Raw genomic sequence first — 20,672 nt, 5'->3', positions numbered from 1 at the left:
CCGTAGTGTCCTAAAAAGTAAGGTTAAGGGGGGGTTGTTGGGTTACGGGTATAGGGTGGATACGTGGGTTTGAGTAGGGTGATCATTGCTTGGCACAACATTGAGGGCCGAAGGGCCTGTTCTGTGCTGTACTGTTCTATGTTCTATAGAAGGTAGAGGGTAGCAGCGGAAGGGTGTTTTTCCGAATGGAGGTCTGTAACTAGTGGTGTTCCACAGGGATCAGTTCTGGAACCTCTGTTGTTTATAATTGTCATGTGAAAGTACCTTTAAGAAATGGGTGTTTATAAATGGGTGTTTATAAATGGGTGTGTATATAAATATCTGTAGTGAGAGTACCTTTTAAGAAATTAGTGTTTATTACTGCAGTGATGTCAGAGAGTGGGTGGAGCTGGGCTGTCTGTCAGCTTTTTACTTTTGCTTTAGGCGTTTTGCTGCAGGTTGGGTTTGGTTTCATTTTAGTTTTGGAGAAGCTGCAATCACAGCAGTATGTGTGTGAATCTCTGCAAGCTTATGAATGTCCATTTGCTGATTTCAACATGGTAACTGTTCTCAGTAGTGAAGTTAAACCTGAGGTGCTTCTGTTAAAGATTTTGTTTTTAAGTCTTATGGATGTTAAAAGGAAAGCTTAAAGGATTACATAGTGTTGTAGTCTTTGGGGGTTGTATTTGAATTAATGGTTGCTAAGGTATTCACTATTTTTTAAAAAGGTTAACTTGAGTTCATAGAATAAACATTGTTTTGCTTTAAAAAATACTTTTCCATTTCTGCTGTACCACATCTATAGAGTGGGCTGTGTGCTCGCCGTACCACAATCTATTAAAGGTTGTGGGATAGGTGACCTCCATGATACACTTTGGGGTTCTCTAAACCCTGGCCCATAACAAATTGGGGCTCGAGGGGGATAAAAGTCTATCTATTGGATTGGCTCAGTTAACTTAAAGACAGTGAGGGGTGAGCATATTGTGGTTCCTTTTCAGGTGTAGTATTTTAGTTTAAGTAGGGAGTGTGTTTTCGACAATGGCTCTTTCAGAGGCTCTGAAGTTATGGGGATGGAGACGGTCATGTGCAGTACCTTACGGATAGAGACTAAAAGCAGACTGTTAGATTTGGCAAAATGAAATGAAAAATGAAAATCGCTTATTGTGACGAGTAGGCTTCAATGAAGTTACTGTGAAAAGCCCCTAGTCGCCACATTCCAGCGTCTGTCCGGGGAGGCTGGTACGGGAATCGAACCGTGCTGCTGGCCTGCTTGGTCTGCTTTAAAAGCCAGCAATTTAGCCAAGTGAGTTAACATTAACATTGCAGTTAACATTACCTGACAAAATGCGAAAAGATGAGGTAATTATGGCGGTGGCTAAGCATTTAAAGTTGCCCGAGATACAGTTTGACTCATTGGAAATGGCAAAAATTCAGTTACAAATTAAACAAATGGAACATGAGAAAGAATTAAAGCAGCTTGAATACAAAATAGATAGAAAGGACAAAGAAAGAGAGAGAGAGGAAAAAGAAAGAGAAAGGGAGATACAGATCAGGGAAAAAGATAAAGAGAGTGAGTTTGAACTTCAGAAAGTGGCCATCAAACATGACAGTCAGTTAAAATTGGCAGGCATAAAGGAAAACGTACAGTTGGATGATAGTGATGTGGATAGTGAGAAAGAGCGTCATAGTCAAGGATTGGTGGGGATCTATTTAAATATATCCAAGCATTGCCAAGGTTTGACGAGAAGGAGGTAGAAACCTTTTTCATTTCATTTGAGAAGGTAGCTAAACAAATGAAATGCCACAGGACATGTGCGTATACTGATTCAAACAAAGTTGGTCGGTAGAGCTAGTGAAGTGTTTGCTTCACGACCGGAGGAGGTATCTGGGTCATATGAGGAGGTGAAAAAATCAATTTTAGGTGCTTAAAGCCTACAGACAAAGATTTAGAAATTTAAGGAAAGAATTTGGCCAAACGTACATGGGGCGTGATTCTCCGCACCCGCGAAAAATCGCGAAGTTGGCGTCAAAAACGGGTGCGTTTTATGACGGTCGGGAAGGGTCCATTTCCCGACGTATTCACGTCCGGGAAATGGGCTAGGAACGCGGCCGCGTCAATCATGTGCGCGATGACGACGGAACGCGGCGACGATACGATCACGCCCACGTGACGCCGTCCGACGCCGTAAAAAGGCGCGGGCGAGCACAGAATCTGTAGGCTATGATGTTGGAGCCCAGGAGAGCTGCACCTCGTTTTGTTGAAGCAGATGTGGATACGCTGCTCGATGCTGTCGAGCAGAGGAGGGGCATCATCTGCCCGCGGAGAGGGCATCACCAACCTGCCAGCGCGGTACGCCAGGCCTGGCGTGAGGTGGGTGCTGCCGTCAGTGCTGTGGGGCAGACCCCTCGCTCAGCAGAGCAGTGCCGAAAAAAGCTTCACGACCTCAGCAGGGCTGCCAGGGTAAGTGCCAAGAAGGTGCCCCCTGGTCACAACCATCCCTCCCCCTTAACTTAATCACCCACCTCCCCCCCCCTGGCACGGGGGGTGGAGGGGGATTGGGGCAGAGTTAGTTGAGGGTGGTTCACAAAGTTGTCACAGACCCAGCGCTCTGGCCCCCGTGGAGAGATGCAATCGTCTTATGACAACTTGACCCCCAAACTGTGCCAGTATCTGAACGGACTGCTGATACCTGCCGTATTTTAATGACCTACCTATGTACCCTCCCCCAACAGGCCAAGTCTGCTCGCAACAACCGTGAGCGGCACAAGACTGGAGGGGGTTCGCCCAACCTGCACCCCCTCACCACCTTTGAGCAGAGGGCACTGGAACTTGTTGGGGGGTCTGGCACCCGAGATGTCGCGCTATGCGAGGTTGGCGGAGCTGCAACAAGTGAGACAACCCTCCTTGACAAACACCCACCCCTCCCCCATCCTCTGTCCCTTCACACACCCTGCCCACTTGGACACCTCCCCCATCCTCTGTCCCATCACACACCCTGCCAACTGGGATACCTCCTCCATCCTCTGTCCCTTCACACACCCTGCCCACTGGGATACCTCCCCCATCCTCTGTCCCTTCACACACCCTGCCCACTGGGATACCTCCCCCATCCTCTGTCCCTTCACACACCCTGCCCACTGGCATACCTCCCCCATCCTCTGTCCCTTCACACGCTGCCCACTGGGACCGTCCAGCGGCCTGTCGAGCAAATCTAAATAACCCGTCTCATTCTCTTCCCTAGGACGTGATGCCGAACGACCAGGGCCGTCTGGCTGCAGACGGACACAGGCATCTGCCCCCACCTCACCCGGGGCCGCACGACAGAGGGTGCCCGATCAGCGGGGAGTCCCATCCTCCCCAACCCAATCTACGGAGCAGGACGCCCAGAGGGTGGCGATACCACAAGCCATGGAAATGGCCAGCGATAACCCTCCGGACTCAAAGCGGCCCCACACCATTGAGGAGGGGCTAAATTGCGACAACATCGGGCTTGCGGCACTGCTATCTCCCACACCATCCACCATCCCAGAGACACTCACCCCGGTTCGGCTATTTAGTGATGAGGCTCCTGTGTCACAGTCTGGTTCGCACATCACAGCTGAGCAGGTACAGCAGGTGGAGGTCGGAGCAACCGAGGGTCCGGACTCACGGAGGCCAGACCAGGCCCAGCATGCAGCTGGCTTCCAGACGTTTTCGGAGTTCCTGGAGTTTCTCAACCCACCCGCACAGCCGATGCCTCAAGAAACCCAGGGAAACAATGACGGGATGAGGGCTGTCTTCCAGACTCTGCAGACGCTGTTAGAGGAGTCGAACCGCGTCCACGAGCAGGGAGTGGTGCCGCTCATGGCAGAGACCCAGGCCGACACCGCACGGGTGGCATCCGCGGTGGAGGCAATGGGTCAGGTTATGCAAGGCGTTGGGGTTAATGTGCACGCGTCATCCTCGGCCCTGGACAGGGTTGCCCTCTCACAGGCAGCAATGTGCCAGAGGCAAAATGACATTGCCGGCGCCCTGCAGGCCTTGGCCCAGTCTCACCAGGTCATGGCCCAGTCGCAGCAGTCAGTCGCCGAGAGTATCAACCGCCTGACACATGTGCTGGATGGCGTCGTGCACACACAGGTTGAGGTCGCACAGTCCCTGGCGGGAATGTCTAACTCTCTGGACTCCGTGTCTGCAAACCTTCGGATCCTGGTCGATAACGTTGCAGGCCTCCAGGACTGGCATCGCCAGGTGTCGGCGGCACGACGGGGCACCTCCCCGCTCGCACCTCTGTCCCAAAGTGAGGCCCGGGGGCTACCGGGCTCCCCAAGGGAGGAGGAGGTTTCGGGGCCCGTCCCATTAACTCCATCACGGGACGTCCCGGAATTCTCGGCCTCCCCCCGTCCCATCCCTGGTGCATTGGGTGGGCAGCAGGCAGAGCAGGGTGGCACAATGTCACCCGAGACGCCCGCAGAGCAGCCTGGCCCATCAAGGCCGGGTCGCCCCAGGAAACGCTTGGCCAAGGAGAAACGAGTTGAGGGGGGGCGATTCGCAGCAGTCCTCCTCCACTCCTGCTGTATCATCTGGGGAATCACTTAGACGTAGTGGTAGGGCCCGTAAGGCAACTAAGATAGACACTGAGTAAGTTGGCACGGGTGAAGGGCACAGTTTAGTTGTAGGGGCTAGGGCACCTGTAAATAATTGTTAACATTAAACGCACTGTTCCACCTTACTTGTAATACCGTGTGATTGTTTCACAGCCACAGGAATCGTGATAGTGACCGAGTGTCGCTGGGGTTGACGAGCGGTGAAACTTCGGTGCCGGGTGTGCAGTCCCTGCCCCTCCCCCCACCCCTTCCCACAGCTAGCCCACGCGGGCACGTGATAGAGTGTCCGTGACGATCTCAGCAGCCACCAAGGTGGATGGTTCAGCTATTGCCATGGGTCAGACTCTCCCTAACGATTCTGAGCTCACAGCTCTTCGCAGAGCGGGCTGTCATCATTCCACATGGCACTGATCACATCCGCTGACACAGCCATCAATGTTGTGCCACACCGTCTGGACCCAGTGGTAAAGGTGATGTCTAAGTGGAGCAGTGTACACTGAGAGGGGGTTGGGGGGGGGGGGGGGGGGGAGGGGGGGGGGGGGGTGGTTGTGGTGGTGGCAGTTGTGTGTTGACCCTCTGCACGACTAGCCATGCAGGTGGTGGTTTGGTGTTCAGTGGGGACGTCACATGCGACACGAGAACCGTGCTGCCACCAAGGCGTCGCGTGCCCGCCGTCCTCGCCGGGTCCGTCGTGCCGCCTCCTGGACATCACCAGCACCTAGGTCGTGTCTGCGTGCTGCGCCTGCCACTCCGCCAGCCTCCTCCTCCTCCTCCCTCTCCTCCTCCCTCTCCTCCTCCTCCCTCTCCTCCTCCTCCTCTGTGCTGGCACCACTGCCACTGGCTTCTCCCTCCGCCTCCTGCAGCAGGTCATCTCCCCTCTGCATCGCGATGTTGTGCAGCGCACAGCAGACCACAACAATGCGAGCGACCCTGTCGGCCTGGTACTGCAGGGCCCCTCCGGAGCGGTCCAGGCACCTGAATCTCATCTTCAGGAGGCCAAGGCAGCGCTCCACCACACCCCTGGTCGCTGCATGGGCCTCGTTGTATCGTGTTTCCGCATTGGTCTGAGGCCTCCGTATAGGCGTCATCAGCCAAGACCTCAGCGGATAACCCCTGTCGCCTAGCAACCAGCAACTCAGCCCGGGGGGACGTCCCTCAAACATCGCAGGGATGAACGACTGCGCCAGTATGTAGGAGTCATGCACACTCCCTGGGAACCTTGCACAGACATTCATGATCCTCATGTGGGGGTCGCATACCACCTGGATATTCATGGAGTATGTCCCCCTTCTATTTGTGAACACATCCCTGTCCCCTGCAGGCGGACGCATGGGGACGTGAACACAATCGATTGCCCCCTGCACCCTCGGTATCCTGGCAACGCTGGCAAATCCACGAGCCCGTGAGTCTTGACTTGCTTGGTCCTCAGGAAAGGTGATGTAAGCGGTCCGCGATGGCATAGAGGGCGTCGGTTACATCCCGTGCACCTGTGCACCGATGACTGGGAGATCCCGGAGAGGTCCCCGCTCGGAGACTGGAAGGAGCCGGTAGCATAGAAGTTAAGAGCGACCGTCACCTTGATGGCAACCGGGATCGTGTGTCCTCCCCCCGTTCCACGTGGGGCGAGGTGCACCACGAGGTGACAGATATGTATCACGGTCCGCCTACGCAGCCGGAGTCTCCTCCTGCAGGTGATGTCCGTCATTGTTAGGAAAGAGACCCGGACACGGTATACCCTCGGCCTTGGTCGTCGCCTCTGGCGCCGTGGCTGCACCCTCACTCTCTCCTCTTCCTCCTCCTCCTCCTCACCATGCTGCTCGACGACTGGCAACTCCTCGGCCCTTCCCTCTGCTGCTGCAGCTGGCCCTGCATCCACTGCGGGTTGTGGCTGTGGATGCTGCTGCATCGCCAAATGCAGTGCAGTGGCCCCAACCACTGCGCAGAACATAGGCGTTCTGTTCACAGACATTGTGCTAACCTACAGAAGGGTGGTGGGGGCAGAGAAACGGGACATGTTAGACGGAGGTTAGTCGACAACTCGGCAGCCGCCAGCCACGGGATACCTGTGTGTCCCGGTGGCCTGGTCGCGCTGCTGACATGCGGGCAGCCTAACCCCTTGTCACTTTCTGCATCCAACGGCCAGTAAACTATGTCCTCCTCACGCGTGCGTCAGTGGCCTGTGGCCGTAAGCCACAGGGGAACCAGCAGGCCGTGTACTCGTGACCGGCACGCCATGGCATGGTGGCAGACATTTTGTTGCGGGGTTGGACGGCTCACTCGCTCACTCTCTACCTAACCCCCCCCCCACTCCCACTCCCCCTCCATCTCCCCCACTCCCCCCTCCATCTCCCCCACTCCCCCCCTCCCCCCCTCCATCTCCCCCACTCCCCCCTCCGTCTCCCCCACTGCCCTCTCCGTCTCCCCCACTGCCCTCTCCGTCTCCCCCACTCCCCCCCTCCGTCTCCCCCACTACCCTCTCCGTATCCCCCACTCCCCCCTCCATCTCCCCCACTCCCCCCTCCATCTCCCCCACTCCCCCCTCCATCTCCCCCACTCCGCCCCTCCGTCTCCCCCACTCCCCCCTCCATCTCCCCCTCCATCTCCCCCACTCCCCCCCTCCGTCTCCCCCACTCCCCCCTCCATCTCCCCCTCCGTCTCCCCACTGCCCTCTCCGTCTCCCCCACTGCCCTCTCCGTCTCCCCCACTGCCCTCTCCGTCTCCCCCACTCCCCCCTCCATCTCCCCCACTCCCCCCTCCATCTCCCCCACTCCCCCCTCCGTCTCCCCCACTCCCCCCTCCATCTCCCCCACTCCCCCCTCCATCTCCCCCACTCCCCCCTCCATCTTCCCCACTCCCCCCTCCATCTCCCCCACTCCCCCCCCTCCGTCTCCCCCACTCTCCCCTCCATCTCCCCCTCCGTCTCCCCCACTCCCCCCTCCGTCTCCCCCACTCCCCCCCCCATCTCCCCCACTCCCCCCGCTCTGGACCCCCCCTCCCGTTCTCAGGGATGCCTTCCCCGGTGTGGCCAGACTCGAGCGGTGCGCTGAGCGGTGCGCTGAGCGGTACACTAACCTCCTGGAAGCAGTCGTCAGCCAGCACGACTGGTTGACGAACTTAAAAAGCAGGTGTGTTTCACGCCATGTAAACAGTGCGCGATTAAGTCGGGACTTCGGCCCATCCGGGCCGGGGGGGGCAATTAGTAGCGATTCTGGTCGTGTCGGGGGCGTAATAGAGGCGTTTGGCGGGAATGGCGACTCGGAGATTGTGCGGGGTTCAGAGAATAGCGGGAGGGCGTCGGACCAGCGTCGCCGTAAAAATTTGCGCCGCCCGCAATTCTCCGCCCCGTCGTGAGTGCGGAGAATCGCGCCCATGGAGTTTTGAAAGAGAGTAATTTTGATAGGTGGACAATGGCTTTGAAAATAGACCAAATGTATGAAGTTCTCAGAGAAATTATACTTTTGGAGGAGTTTAAACATTCAATTCCTGATATAGTGAGAACTCATGTGAAGAGCAGAGGGTTAAAACTGCGAGATTAGCAACAGAAATGGCAGATGATTATGAATGAGTTCATAAATCAAAGCTTGGTTTCCGACATCAGTTTCAGCCTGTGAGGGATAGAAACTGGGGACATGAGAAATACTTAAGTGGTAAAGGTAACGGTGATCTGATGGGAGATAATAAGGATAGTGTACTTCAGATTAAAAAAGAAATCCAGGAAGGTGGAAGAGACATGAAAAGTTTCAAATGTTTTCACTGTGATAAACTAGGCCATGAAAAGTCACAGTGCTGGTGGTTGAAGAAAAGCACTGGGAAGGCTGATGTGGTAAAACAGGACAAGACAGTGGGGTTTGTTAAAGTGGTAAAGGAAAGCCCAAGTGAAGCGAAGGAGGTGCAAAAGAATGTACAGCCTGATCAAGAGGTGATTGATAAGAAGCTGCCAGATCTCTTTAAAGAATTTACTTGTGTGGGTAAAGTTTACTCATATATATCAGGAGGAGCATGTAAAGAAGTCACAATTTTAAGATGGAGCAAGTCCATCTTTAATGGTAAGAGATGAGGAGTTATGTAGTTTGGGAAGAATGTTGCCAGAAAAGGTGGTAATATGTGGAATTCAGGGTCAGAGGAGTAGTGTTCCATTATATAAGGTAAGGTTGGAAAGTCCAGTGAAGAGTGGTGAAGTGGTAGTAGGAGTAATAGAGAAACTATCTTGTCCAGGAATACAGTTTATCTTGGGTAATGATATAGCTGGATCGCAGGTGGGAGTGATGCCTACTGTGGTTGACAAGCCAGTGGAAAATCAGACAACTGAAGTGTTGAAGGACGAATATACTGGGATTTTTCCGGATTGTGTAGTAACAAGGTGGCAAAGTCACAGGTTAAGACAAGAGGAGAATCAAAGAGTGAAGATAAAGTTGAAGTGCAATTACCAGAAACGATTTTTGATCAGATTATTGAAAAAGAACAAGAACAGGTGGAGGATGAAGCGGATATTTTTGATTCAGGAAAATTGGCGCAGTTACAACAGACAGATATAGAAATAAAATGGATGCATCAGAAAGCATATATGGAAGAGGAATCTGAGTGTATACCAGAGTGTTTTTAATGTAAAAATGATGTCTTGATGAGAAAATGGAGACCTTTGCATATATGCAAGTGGATGAAAAGGAAGAGAAGTTCATCAGTAGTATTGCCGGTAGGGTATAGAAAGGAGGTGTTGCGAGATGCACATGAGGTACCAATGGGAGGTCATTTGGGAATAAGAAAAACTCAAGCTAAAATCCAGAAACATTTTTATTGGCCTGGACTACATAAAGATGTAGTTAAATTTTGTCAATCATGCCACACATGTCAAGTGATAGGGAAATCTCAAACAGTGATAAAACCAGTGCCCTGAATACCCATTCCAGCATTTGAGGAACCTTTTACAAGGGTCCTAATTGATTGCATTGGACCTCTTCCTAAAATGAAAAGTGGGAATCAATATCTTTTGACTATAATGGATGTGTCTACTAGGTTTCCAGAGGCCATTCCAGTACGTAATATTATAGCTAAAAAGATTGTGGAGGAGTTACTTAAATTCTTTACTAGATATGGACTACCCACAGAAATACAATCGGATCAAGAATCGAATTTTGCCTCAAGGTTATTCAAAGAAGTTATGGATAGCTTAGGAATAAAACAATTGAAATCAACTGCGTACCATCCAGAATCGCAGGGAGCATTAGAAAGGTGGCATCGGACATTAAAGACAATGTTGAGGGCTTATTGTCAAGATTATCCAGAGGATTGGGATAAAGGAATTCCATTCGTACTGTTTGCAATTAGGGATACACCTAATGAGTCAACTAAATTCAGTCCTTTTGAACTAATTTTTGGTCATGAGGTAAGAGGACCACTTAAATTGATTAAGGAAAAATTGGTGAGTGAGAAATCGGAAATTTCATTATTGGATTACGTGTCAAATTTTAGGGAACGATTAAATAGAGTAGGTGAATTGGCTAGAGAACATTTAAAAGTTGCACAAAATGTGATGAAACAGTTTGCGGACAAGAAATCCAAAGTTCGTAGTTTTGCAAGTGGAGATAAAGTTTTAGTATTGTTACCAGTGGTAGGTGAGCCTTTAAAAGCAAGGTTTGAAGGGAAGATTGAAAGGAAATTAAGTGAGGTGAATTATGTGATAAAAACACCATAATACATTCCATGGCACTGTTTGGAAGAAAAGCAGAGTACTCTGAACAATATTGATCCATTAATCAACATCACAGAAAACCGATTATCTGGTCATGACCGCATTGCTGTTTGTGGGGGTTTGCTGAGTTTAAATTAACTGCCACATTTCCAACATTATAACGATATCTGCATTTCAAAATAGTACATTATTGCCTGCAAAGTGCATTGAGATATTTTATAATCTTTATTAGTGTCACAAGTAGGCTTACATTAACACTGCAATGAAGTCACTGTGAAAAGCCCCTAGTCGCCACATTTTGGCGCTTGTTTGGGTACACTGAGGGAGAATTCAATGCCCAATTCACCAAACAAGCACTTATTTTGGGACTTGTGGGACGAAATCGGAGCACCCGGGGGAAACCCACGCAGACTCAGGGAGAACGTGCAGACACCGCACAGACAGTGACCCAAGCCGAGAATTGAACCTGGGACCCTGGCGCTGTGAAGCAACAGTGCTAACCACTGCACTACTGTGCCGAAAAGCACTATATAAATTGAAGGTTTTTTTTCCAATTGATGTAACGTTTTAACAGCAAAATTCAGTAAGTCTGTGATTAGATTTGTTGGTATGCAAGATCTGTACTGAGTGTTTCCATTCTCTATGTGATGTGAATTTAGCTGGCATCTCACCTGAAGAAGACAGTGCCGAAGAAACAGCTGAAGCTTCATGTCCTTTAAATCCGAAGAACCAATCCCTTTCAGTTCGTAAGTAAAACCATGTACAGGTTCTTTTAGAAGATACTTGGCTGTGCCCTGTTCTGTCTTAACATTGGATTTGATCATGGCTGACCAACACAGTGCAGTATTTCTCCATATTGCTATGTCTTAAACTGGGTTTCAGCTCATCATGAGAAGCATGGATTTGTCATCTACTATTTAGAGACAGAAAATCAGTTCAAGCCAATTAATGGCACAGCATGGGAAACTGCTTCCCATCCATTGACTCTGTCTACACCCCCCACTGCCTTGGGAAAGCGGGCAGCATAATCAAAGACCTCTCCCACCTGGTTATTCCTCTTCTAACCTCTTCCATCGGACAGGAGATACAAAAGTCTGTAAACACGCACTAACAGTTTCAAAAACAGCTTCTTTCCCGCTGTTACCAGACTCCTGAATGACCCTCAGTGGCCCGTTAATTTGCTTTATCAAGAAAAGAAATATTTATTAAACATGAAAAGTTTGATTATGGCAATACTTTTTTTAACCCTTAGATAATAGAACCATAGAATCCCTACAGTGCAGAAGGAGGACATTCAACCCATTGAATCTGCACTGACCCTCTGAAAGAGCACCTGAACCCAGGCCCACTCCCCCACCCAATCGCGGAACCCCACCTTTGGACAATAAGATGCAATTTTGCGTGGCCAATCCACCTAACCTGCATATCTTTGAACTGTGGGAGGAAACTGGTGCACCCGGAGAAAACCTACGCAGATACAGGGAGAAAGTGCAAATTCCACACTGTTAGCTGAGGTCGGAATCTAACCCTGGTCCCGAGTGCTGTGAGGCAGTAGTGCTAACCACTTTGCCATTGCGCTCGCCCCAAAGGTGTACAGTTTCTTTTTTTAAAAATAAATTTAGGATACCTAATTTATTGTTTTTCCAATTAAGAGGGCAACTTAGCACGGCCAATCCACCTAACCGGCACATCTTTGGGTTATGGGGATCAAACCCATGTAGACACGGGGAGAATGTGCAAACTCCACACAGACAGTGACCCAGGGCCAGGATTGAACCTGGGTCCTCAGTGCCGTAGGCAGCAATGTTAACCACTGTACCACCGTGCCGCCCAAGGTGTACTCCACACGGACAGTGATCGAGGGCCAGGATCGAACCCGGGTCCTCAGTGCCGTAGGCAGCAATGTTAACCACTGTGCCACCGTGCCGCCCAAGGTGTACTCCACACGGACAGTGATCGAGGGCCAGGATCGAACCCGGGTCCTCAGTGCCGTAGGCAGCAATGTTAACCACTGTGCCACCATGCCGCCCAAGGTGTACTCCACACGGACAGTGATCCAGGGCCAGGATCGAACCCGGGTCCTCAGTGCCGTAGGCAGCAATGTTAACCACTGTGCCACCATGCCGCCCAAGGTGTACTCCACACGGACAGTGATCCAGGGCCAGGATCGAACCCGGGTCCTCAGTGCCGTAGGCAGCAATGTTAACCACTGTACCACCGTGCCGCCCAAGGTGTACTCCACACGGACAGTGATCGAGGGCCAGGATCGAACTCGGGTCCTCAGTGCCGTAGGCAGCAATGTTAACCACTGTGCCACCATGCCGCCCAAGGTGTACAGTTTTCAAAGATTTTTTTAAAGGTGTTTTTATTGGTATTTTCCAGTTTTTACAGAGTAACTGCTCAAGTGTGTCTGATATTTGTAAATAAAGTCGTTTCTTAGTTAAACAGCTTTTTACATGTGGATTCCCACCACCGGCCTCTCCCCCATCCCCTCCCTTCCTTTGTTTGTGGCTTACTATCCCTCTTAGTGGTGCCTTCTGCCTTTGGCGCCACACACTGCGTTCCGTTTCTGTTGGGGTCTTTGTCTTTTTGTCATTGATGGGGGGGTGGGGCTGTGAGGCCCCGCCCCTCCTCTCCTTTTAGCCCCTGTGTTCCACTCTGTGGTCCCCTTGGGTTCCCTTCTCCCCTTCACCTCCTCCGCCTCTTTATCTTGTGTGTGTCTTCCCTTGTCTTCCTCCCTCCCTTTCCCCCCTCCTCTCAGTAGGGCTGTTTAGCTCACAGGGCTAATCGCTGGCTTTGAAAGCAGACCAAGGCAAGCCAGCAGCACGGTTCGATTCCCGTAACAGCCTCCCCGAACAGGCGCCGGAATGTGGCGACTAGGGGCTTTTCACAGTAACTTCATTTGAAGCCTACTTGTGACAATAAGCGATTTTCATTTCATTTTCATTCCCTAGTCGCTGTTGGCTTCGAACAGGTCTTGGAACAGGCAGATGAATGGCCCCCATGCATTATGGAAACCCTTGTCTGACCTTCAGATGGTGTACATAATCTTCTCCAGGTGGAGAAATTCTGACAGGACTGCCAGCCAGTCTGCAGCTGTGAGTGGTGCTGCTGATCGCCAGCCAAGCAGGATTCTCCGGCATGCGATTAAGGAAGCAAAAGCCATGGTATCAACCCTCTTCCCCATGTGTAGTTCTGGCTTGTCCAATAGCCCGAAGACTGCCGCACCTGGGCACAGCTCTACCTTCACCCCCACAACCATGGACATCGCCTTGAAGAAGGCTGTCCAGAACCCGACAAGTCTGGGGCAGGCCCAAAATATGCAGCCGTAGTTGGCCGGACCTCCCTGGCACCATTCACATTTCTCCTCCACCTCTGGGAAGATCCTCCTCATTTGGGTTCTGGTGATGTAGGCTCTGTGCACCACTTTGAACTGCATGAGGCTTAGCCTAGTTCAGGAGGAGGTGGAGTTGGCCCTACTAAGTGCTTTGCTCCAGAGTCCCTAACCCACTTACATCCTCAAAGCATCTGGCTTTGTTCAGTGGTAGTCTTGCCCTATCCAGTAATCATCCGTATATGTTCCCGCAGTTTCCTCCCTCCTTGCTGTCCATGTTTATTAGTTCCTCCATTGGCGTGTCTTTCGGGGCCCTGGGGTTCTTTGCCGTCTCCTTGTGGAGAAAGTGATTAATTTGGAGGTGTCTGAGTTCCTGTACTGTCGGCAGGTCCAGGTTTCCGTCAATTCATCCAAGGTCACGAGTCTGTCCTCTATGTGGAGGTGCCTAACTGCTAGAGCCCCATTTTTTAAATGTGGCATCAAGTATGACTGGTGGAAATATTGTGGTTGCTGCAGATGGGGGCCTTATGGGACATCCGGCTAAACTGAAATGCTGCCTCATTTGATTCCATGTTTTCAGATTGGCCACCACCACTGGGTAAGGTGTTTGTTAGGGGAGGAATGGGAGTGCTGCCATGGCGAGGGCTCGGAGGGTCGTTCCCTTGCAGGAGGACTCCTCTAGCCTTACCTATTTTGCACCCCCCCCCCCCCCCCCCCCACACACACACACACACACACAGACAAACGCCATGCTTATTTTGTCCACTTTGTGGAAATAGGCCTTGGGGATGAAGATCGGTATGGATCTAAACAGGAAGAAAACCCTCGGCAGTATGTTTATTTTGAACAATTGCACCCTTCCCACCAGGGAACGCGAAGCCCATCCCATCTATGTGGGTCCTTTTTAACTTTGTCTGCCAGGCTGGTCAGATTCCACTTGTGAATCCGTGTCCATTCATGGGTGATCTGGATCCCCAGGTCGCGGAATTTGTTTTGGGTTTGTTTGAATGATAGTCCCTCATTAGGGTTCACCGGGATTGCCTCGCTCTTGCCCAGGTTGAGTTTGTAGCCCGAAATGGCTCCAAATTCTTCCAGCAATTGCATGATTGCTTTCAGAGCATTCTGTGGATCCGAGATGTAGAGGAGCAGGTCATCTGCATAGAGGGATACTCTATGCTCTCTGCCCCCTCCTTGGGTGCCCTTCCAGCTTTTTGCATCTTGCAGGGCCATCTTGCCAGGGGTTCAATTGCCAGGGCGAACAGAAGCGAGGATAGTGAGCATCCCTGACTTGTGCCCCTGTGTAGCTGGAAATATTCAGAGCTGGTTGTGTTTTGCCTGAACGCTCACTTTGGGGGCATTGTATCAGAGTTTCACCCACGAGGTGAATTCCGTCCCCAGCCCAAACCGCTCCATATACCTCTATGAGGTACTTCCATTTGACTCTGTCGAAGGCTTTTTCTGCGTCCAGGGAGACGATCACCTCCCCGGATGGGGTCATGATTACATTCAGCAGCCACCTGATGTTCGCAGTCAGCTGCCTACCCTTGGCAAAGTCTGTTTGGTCTTCTGCAACCACTTCTGCTACGCAGTTCTCCAATCTCTTGGCCAGGACTTTCGTGAGTATCTTCGTGTCTACATTGAGCAGCAAAATGGGTCTGTATGATCCGTATTCTGTCAGGTCCTTTGTCTTTTTTGGGGATCAGCGATATCATGGCCTGTGTTCATGTAGGAGGCAGAGTGCCCCTCGCTAACGAGTCTGCAAACATGTCCATAGGTGTGGTGCCAGGGCTGGTGCAAATTTCTGATCGAAGTCCGCCGAAAACCCATCGGGTCCCGAAGGCGGTGCCTTCCCCGCCTGCATTGAGCTGATACTCTCCATGATCTCTTCCAGTCCTATTGGTGCTTCCAGCACCCCCCCCCCCCCCCTCGTCTATCACCCCCCATGACTGGCATGTTCAATCCATCGAGGAACTGTTTCATCTGTCCTGCCAGGGGATTCGGAAGTGTACAGCCCTTGGTAAAAGGTCTCGAATGCTCGGTTGCCCTCTTTTTGCTCAGTTACCAGTCTGCTGCTGCTGTTCCTCACCTGAGCTATCTCTTTCGTGGCTGCCTGCTTTCTCAGCTGGTGAGCCAGTAGGTGGCCTGCCTTTTCCCCTCATTTATAGAAGGTCCTCTGTGTCTGGCAGAGTTGTTGAACTGCCTTCCTGGTGGATAGCGGGTAAAAATCCATTTTTGTTTTTTCCTCTCCGCCAAAAGCTCTACAGTTGGGTCCTCTGAGTATTTTCTGTCGACCTTCAGAATGGAGTCGATCAGTTGTTGCCTGGCCACCCTCTCTTCCCTGACTCTATGTGCCTGTAGGCAATAATCTCTCCCCTAATCACCGCCTTCTGTGGAATGTGAGACCTCCTCGCTCTGGTTATTTGTGATGTACTCACCTATGGCTTGTGATATTTTCTGGCAGAAGACCTTATCGGCCAGTAGGTTTGTGCCAACCTCCACGTGGGGCATTGGGCACAGCTTGTCTCCAACCTTACATGGTCGGAGATAATTATCATGGAATATTCCGCTCTTACTATTCCTGGAAGCACCGCTTCCCCCACTGCAAAGAAGTCTATTCTTGAGTACTCTTTGTATTCCGGTGAAAAGAACTAGAATTCCTTCCCACCGGGGTGCAGGAACTACCAATGGTCCGCTGCCCCCACCTGATCCATGAATATTCCGAGCTCCCGAGGCATAATGTCCTTTTCCCGATTTGGGGTTCAACTGGTCCGTCAGTGGGTTCTGAACATAGTTAAAGTCGCCACCCCCATGATCAGCTGGTACGTGGCAACATCAGGGATTTCCGCCATGGTTTTTTTAATGAAATCTTTGTCATCCCAGTTGGGCGCGTACACATTTACCAGGACTACCAGTGTGGCTACGACCCTAGCTCTCCTCCCGTAGCATGAATGGAACGTCTGTCCCACCCAGAACCCATAGTCGGTCCTTCTCCCTCAGGTGGTCTCCTGCAGGAAGCACATGTAGGCCTTCAAACTTCTTAAGTGGGCGAAGACTCTGGATCTTTTCACTGGGCGTTAAGACCCCTGACATTCCAGGTAATAATCTTGGTAGGGGGTTTCTACTATCCCCCCACCCCTGTGGGATCAACCATACTTAGCTGGTGGACATGTCATTGCACTCCGGGGTTTCCTTTTGTTGGGGGCCGTCCCAAAAAAGGCCGCTGTCACCAATCTCACCATGATGCTGGGTCCCTACGCTCTGGGGTCCCCTCCCCCGCAGGTGCTTGCTCCTTGCCAGGAGGCGCGCCACAGTCCCCCTTGCTTTCTCTCTTCCCGTTCTAGCTATTTTTGCTAGTGCGGTGACTTCCCTCCCGGGGCTGGTCTAGGCCCTCCCTTATGCCTGCTGACTGCCCATTTTCCCCGTCTAACCTCTCCCCTATTCTCGCTTCCTTCTGCTAGCCAGTCTTCCCCTTCTGTCAGAGTGAGGCAGCATGGTCCCGTGCAAACACGCAATGAGTCTTTGACTTTCCCTCTCACAGACTTTCTCTGCACAACCCTCACCGCTGCCTTGCCATCCCTTATCCAGGCCGTTGTTTCTTGCAAATTCAGTTGCTTCCTCTGGAGTGCTAAAGTAATGTTCTTCTGGTATGTGACTCAGGGCCTGGCATACCGAAATGTACCCCGTTCTTCTGCAGGGTCGACTTCGGCTTGGTTGAACTCAGTGCTTTGTTTTGCGAGGTCTGCCCCAATGATAGATATGGGACGGGATTCTCCGACCCCCCGCCGGGCTGGAGAATCGCCGATGGCCGACGTGAATCCCATCCCGTTGTACTGAGGCTGGCTGCCGGATTCTCCAGCGCCGGTTTTTCTGCGGGCGCGTGAATCGCACCGTTGGCAGCGGTCCCCCCGGCGATTCTTTGGCCCGCAATGGGCCGAGTGGCTGCCCGTTTTCGGCGGGTCCTGCCGGCGTGAAATACACCAGGTCCGTACCGGCGGGACCTGGCTCTGCGGGCAGCCTGCAGAGTCGTCGGGGGAGGGGGTGTGCGGGGGAATCTGGCCCCATGGTGGCCTGGCCCGCGAAATGGGCCCACCGATCCGCGGGCGGGCCTGTTCCTTGGGGCACTCTTTCCCTCCGCACCGGCTGGTGTAATAAAGAACAAAGAACAAAGAAAATTACAGCACAGGAACAGGCCCTTCGGCCCTCCCAGCCTGCGCCGATCCAGATCCTTTATCTAAACCTGTCTCCTATTTTCCACGGTCTACTTCCCTCTGTTCCCGCCCATTCATATACCTGTCTAGATGCATCTTAAATGATGCTATCGTGCCCGCCTCTACCACCTCCGCTGGTAAAGCGTTCCAGGCACCCACCACCGTCTGCGTAAAAAACTTTCCACGCACATCTCCCTTAAACTTTCCCCCTTTCACCTTGAAATCGTGACCCCTTGTAATTGACACCCCCACTCTTGGGAAAAGCTTGTTGCTGTCCACCCTGTCCATACCTCTCATAATTTTGTAAACCTCAATCAGGTCCCCCCTCAACCTCCGTCTTTCCAACGAAAACAATCTTAATCTACTCAACCTTTCTTCATAGCTAGCACCCTCCATACCAGTCAACATCCTGGTGAACCTCCTCTGCACCCTCTCGAAAGCATCCACATCCTTCTGGTAATGTGGCGACCAGAACTGCACGCAGTATTCCAAATGTGGCCTAACCAAAGTCCTATACAACTGTAACATGACCTGCCGACTCTTGCACTCAATACCCCGTCCAATGAAGGCAAGCATGCTGTATGCCTTCTTGACCACTCTATCGACCTGCGTTGCCACCTTCAGGGTACAATGGACCTGAACTCCCAGATCTCTCTGTACATCAATTTTCCCCAGGACTCTTCCATTGACCATATAGTCCGCTCTTGAATTAGATCTTCCAAAATGCATCATCTCGCATTTGCCTGGATTGAACTCCATATGTCATTTCTCTGCCCAACTCTCCAATCTATCTATATTTTGCTGTATTCTCTGACAGTCCTCCTCACTATCTGCAACTCCATCAATCTTTGTATCATCTGCAAACTTGCTCATCAGACCACCTATACCTTCGTCCAGATTATTTATGTATATCACAAACAACAGTGGTCCGAGCACGGATCCCTGTGGAACACCACTAGTCACCTTTCTCCATTTTGAGACACTCCCACCACTACTCTCTGTCTCCTGTTGCCCAGCCAGTTCTGTATCCATCTAGCTAGTACACCCTGAACCCCATACGACTTCACTTTTTCCATCAACCTGCCATGGGAAACTTTATCAAACGCCTTACTGAAGTCCATGTAAATGGCATCTACAGCCCTTCCCTCATCAATTAACTTTGTCACATCCTCAAAGAATTCTATTAGGTTTGCAAGACATGACATTCCCTTCAGAAAACCATGCTGCCTATCACTGATAAGTCTATTTTCTTCCAAATGTGAATAGATCCTATCCCTCAGTATCTTCTCCAACAGTTTTACATAGATATAGAATTTTACATGGAATTTACAGTGCAGAAGGAGTCCATTCAGCCCATCGAGTCTGCACTGGCTCTTGGAAAGAGCACCCTAACCAAGCCCATACCTCCACCCTACCCAATAACCCAGTAACCCCGCCCAACATTATGGGCAATTTGGACCCTAAGGGCAATTTAGCATGGCCAATCCACCTAACCAGTCTTTGGACTGTGGGAGGAAACCGGAACACCCGAAGGAAACCCACGCACACATGGGGAGAACGTGCAGACTCCACACAGACAGTGACCCAAGCAGGGATTCGAACCTGGGACCCTGGAGCTGTAAAGCATTTGTGCTATCAACAATGCTACCGTGCTGCCCTGGTAGTTTGCCTACCACTGACATCAAACTCACAGGTCTATAATTCCCTGGGTTATCCCTGCTACCCTTCTTAAACAAAGGGACAACATTAGCAATTCTCCAGTCCTCCGGGACCTCACCCGTGCTCAAGGATGCTGCAAAGATATCTGTTAAGGCCCCAGCTATTTCGTCCCTCGCTTCCCTCAGTAACCTGGGATAGATCCCATCCGGACCTGGGGACTTGCCCACCTTAATGCCTTATAGCATACCCAAAACTACCCCCTTCCTTATGCCGACTTGACCTAGAGTATTTAAACATCCATCCCCAGCCTCAACATCCATCATGTCCCTCTCCTTGGTGAATACCGATGCAAAGTACTCATTAAGAATCTCACTCATTTCCTCTCACTCCACGCATAAATTCCCTCTTTTGTCTTTGAGTGGGCCAATCCTTTCTCTAGTTACCTCTTGCTCCTTATATACGAATAAAAGGCTTTGGGATTTCTCTTAACCCTGTTAGCCAAAGATATTTCATGACCCCTTTTAGCCCTCTTTATTGCCCGTTTGAGATTTGTCCTACTTTCCCGATATTCCTCCAAAGCTTCATCAGTTTTGAGTCGCCTCAATCTTATGTATGCTTCCTTTTTCATTTTAGCTAGTCTCACAATTCCACCCGTCATCCATGGTTCCCTCACCTTGCCATTTCTATCTCTCATTCACACAGGGACATGTCTGTCCTGCACACTAATCAACCTTTCCTTAAAAGACTCCCACATTTCAAATGTGGATTTACCCTGAAACAGCTGCACCCAATCCACATTCCCTAGCTTCTGCCGAATTTTGTTATACTTGGCCTTTCCCCAATTTAGCACTCTTCCTTTAGGACCACACTCGTCTTTGTCCATGAGTATTCTAAAACTTGGGGAATTGTGATCGCTATTCCCAAAGTAATCACCGACTGAAACTTCAACCACCTGGCTGGGATCATTCCCCAATACCAGGTTCAGTATGGCCCCTTCCCGGATTGGACTATTTACATACTGCTCTAAAAAACTCTCCTGGATGCTCCTTAAAAATTCTGCTCCATCTAGACCTCCAACACTACATGAGTCCCATTCATGAAAATGAAATGAAAAATTAAAATCGCTTATTGTCACGAGTAGGCTTCAATTAAGTTACTGTGAAAAGCCCCTAGTCGCCACATTCCGGCGCCTGTCCGGGGAGGCTGGTACGGGAAT

The 20,672-nt window shown here is 51.1% G+C and overlaps 1 protein-coding gene across 5 annotated transcripts in view; it reads left to right on the top strand.

Moving 5' to 3' along the window:
• LOC119966630 overlaps positions 1–20,672 on the top strand; it is a 360,402-nt gene that overhangs the window by 100,006 nt on the left and 239,724 nt on the right. For all 5 annotated transcript variants that reach the window (XM_038798649.1, XM_038798647.1, XM_038798645.1 and 2 more), the window contains exon 5: positions 10,915–11,001. In XM_038798649.1, coding sequence (XP_038654577.1) covers positions 10,915–11,001 — 87 coding nt within the window. The remainder of the gene's footprint in view (positions 1–10,914; positions 11,002–20,672) is intronic.

Source organism: Scyliorhinus canicula, chromosome 5 (assembly GCF_902713615.1).
Source record: "Scyliorhinus canicula chromosome 5, sScyCan1.1, whole genome shotgun sequence".
Classification (NCBI taxonomy): domain Eukaryota; kingdom Metazoa; phylum Chordata; class Chondrichthyes; order Carcharhiniformes; family Scyliorhinidae; genus Scyliorhinus; species Scyliorhinus canicula.
The sequence above is the reverse complement of the archived record's forward strand: the minus strand, read 5'-3'. Positions and strand labels throughout refer to the sequence as shown.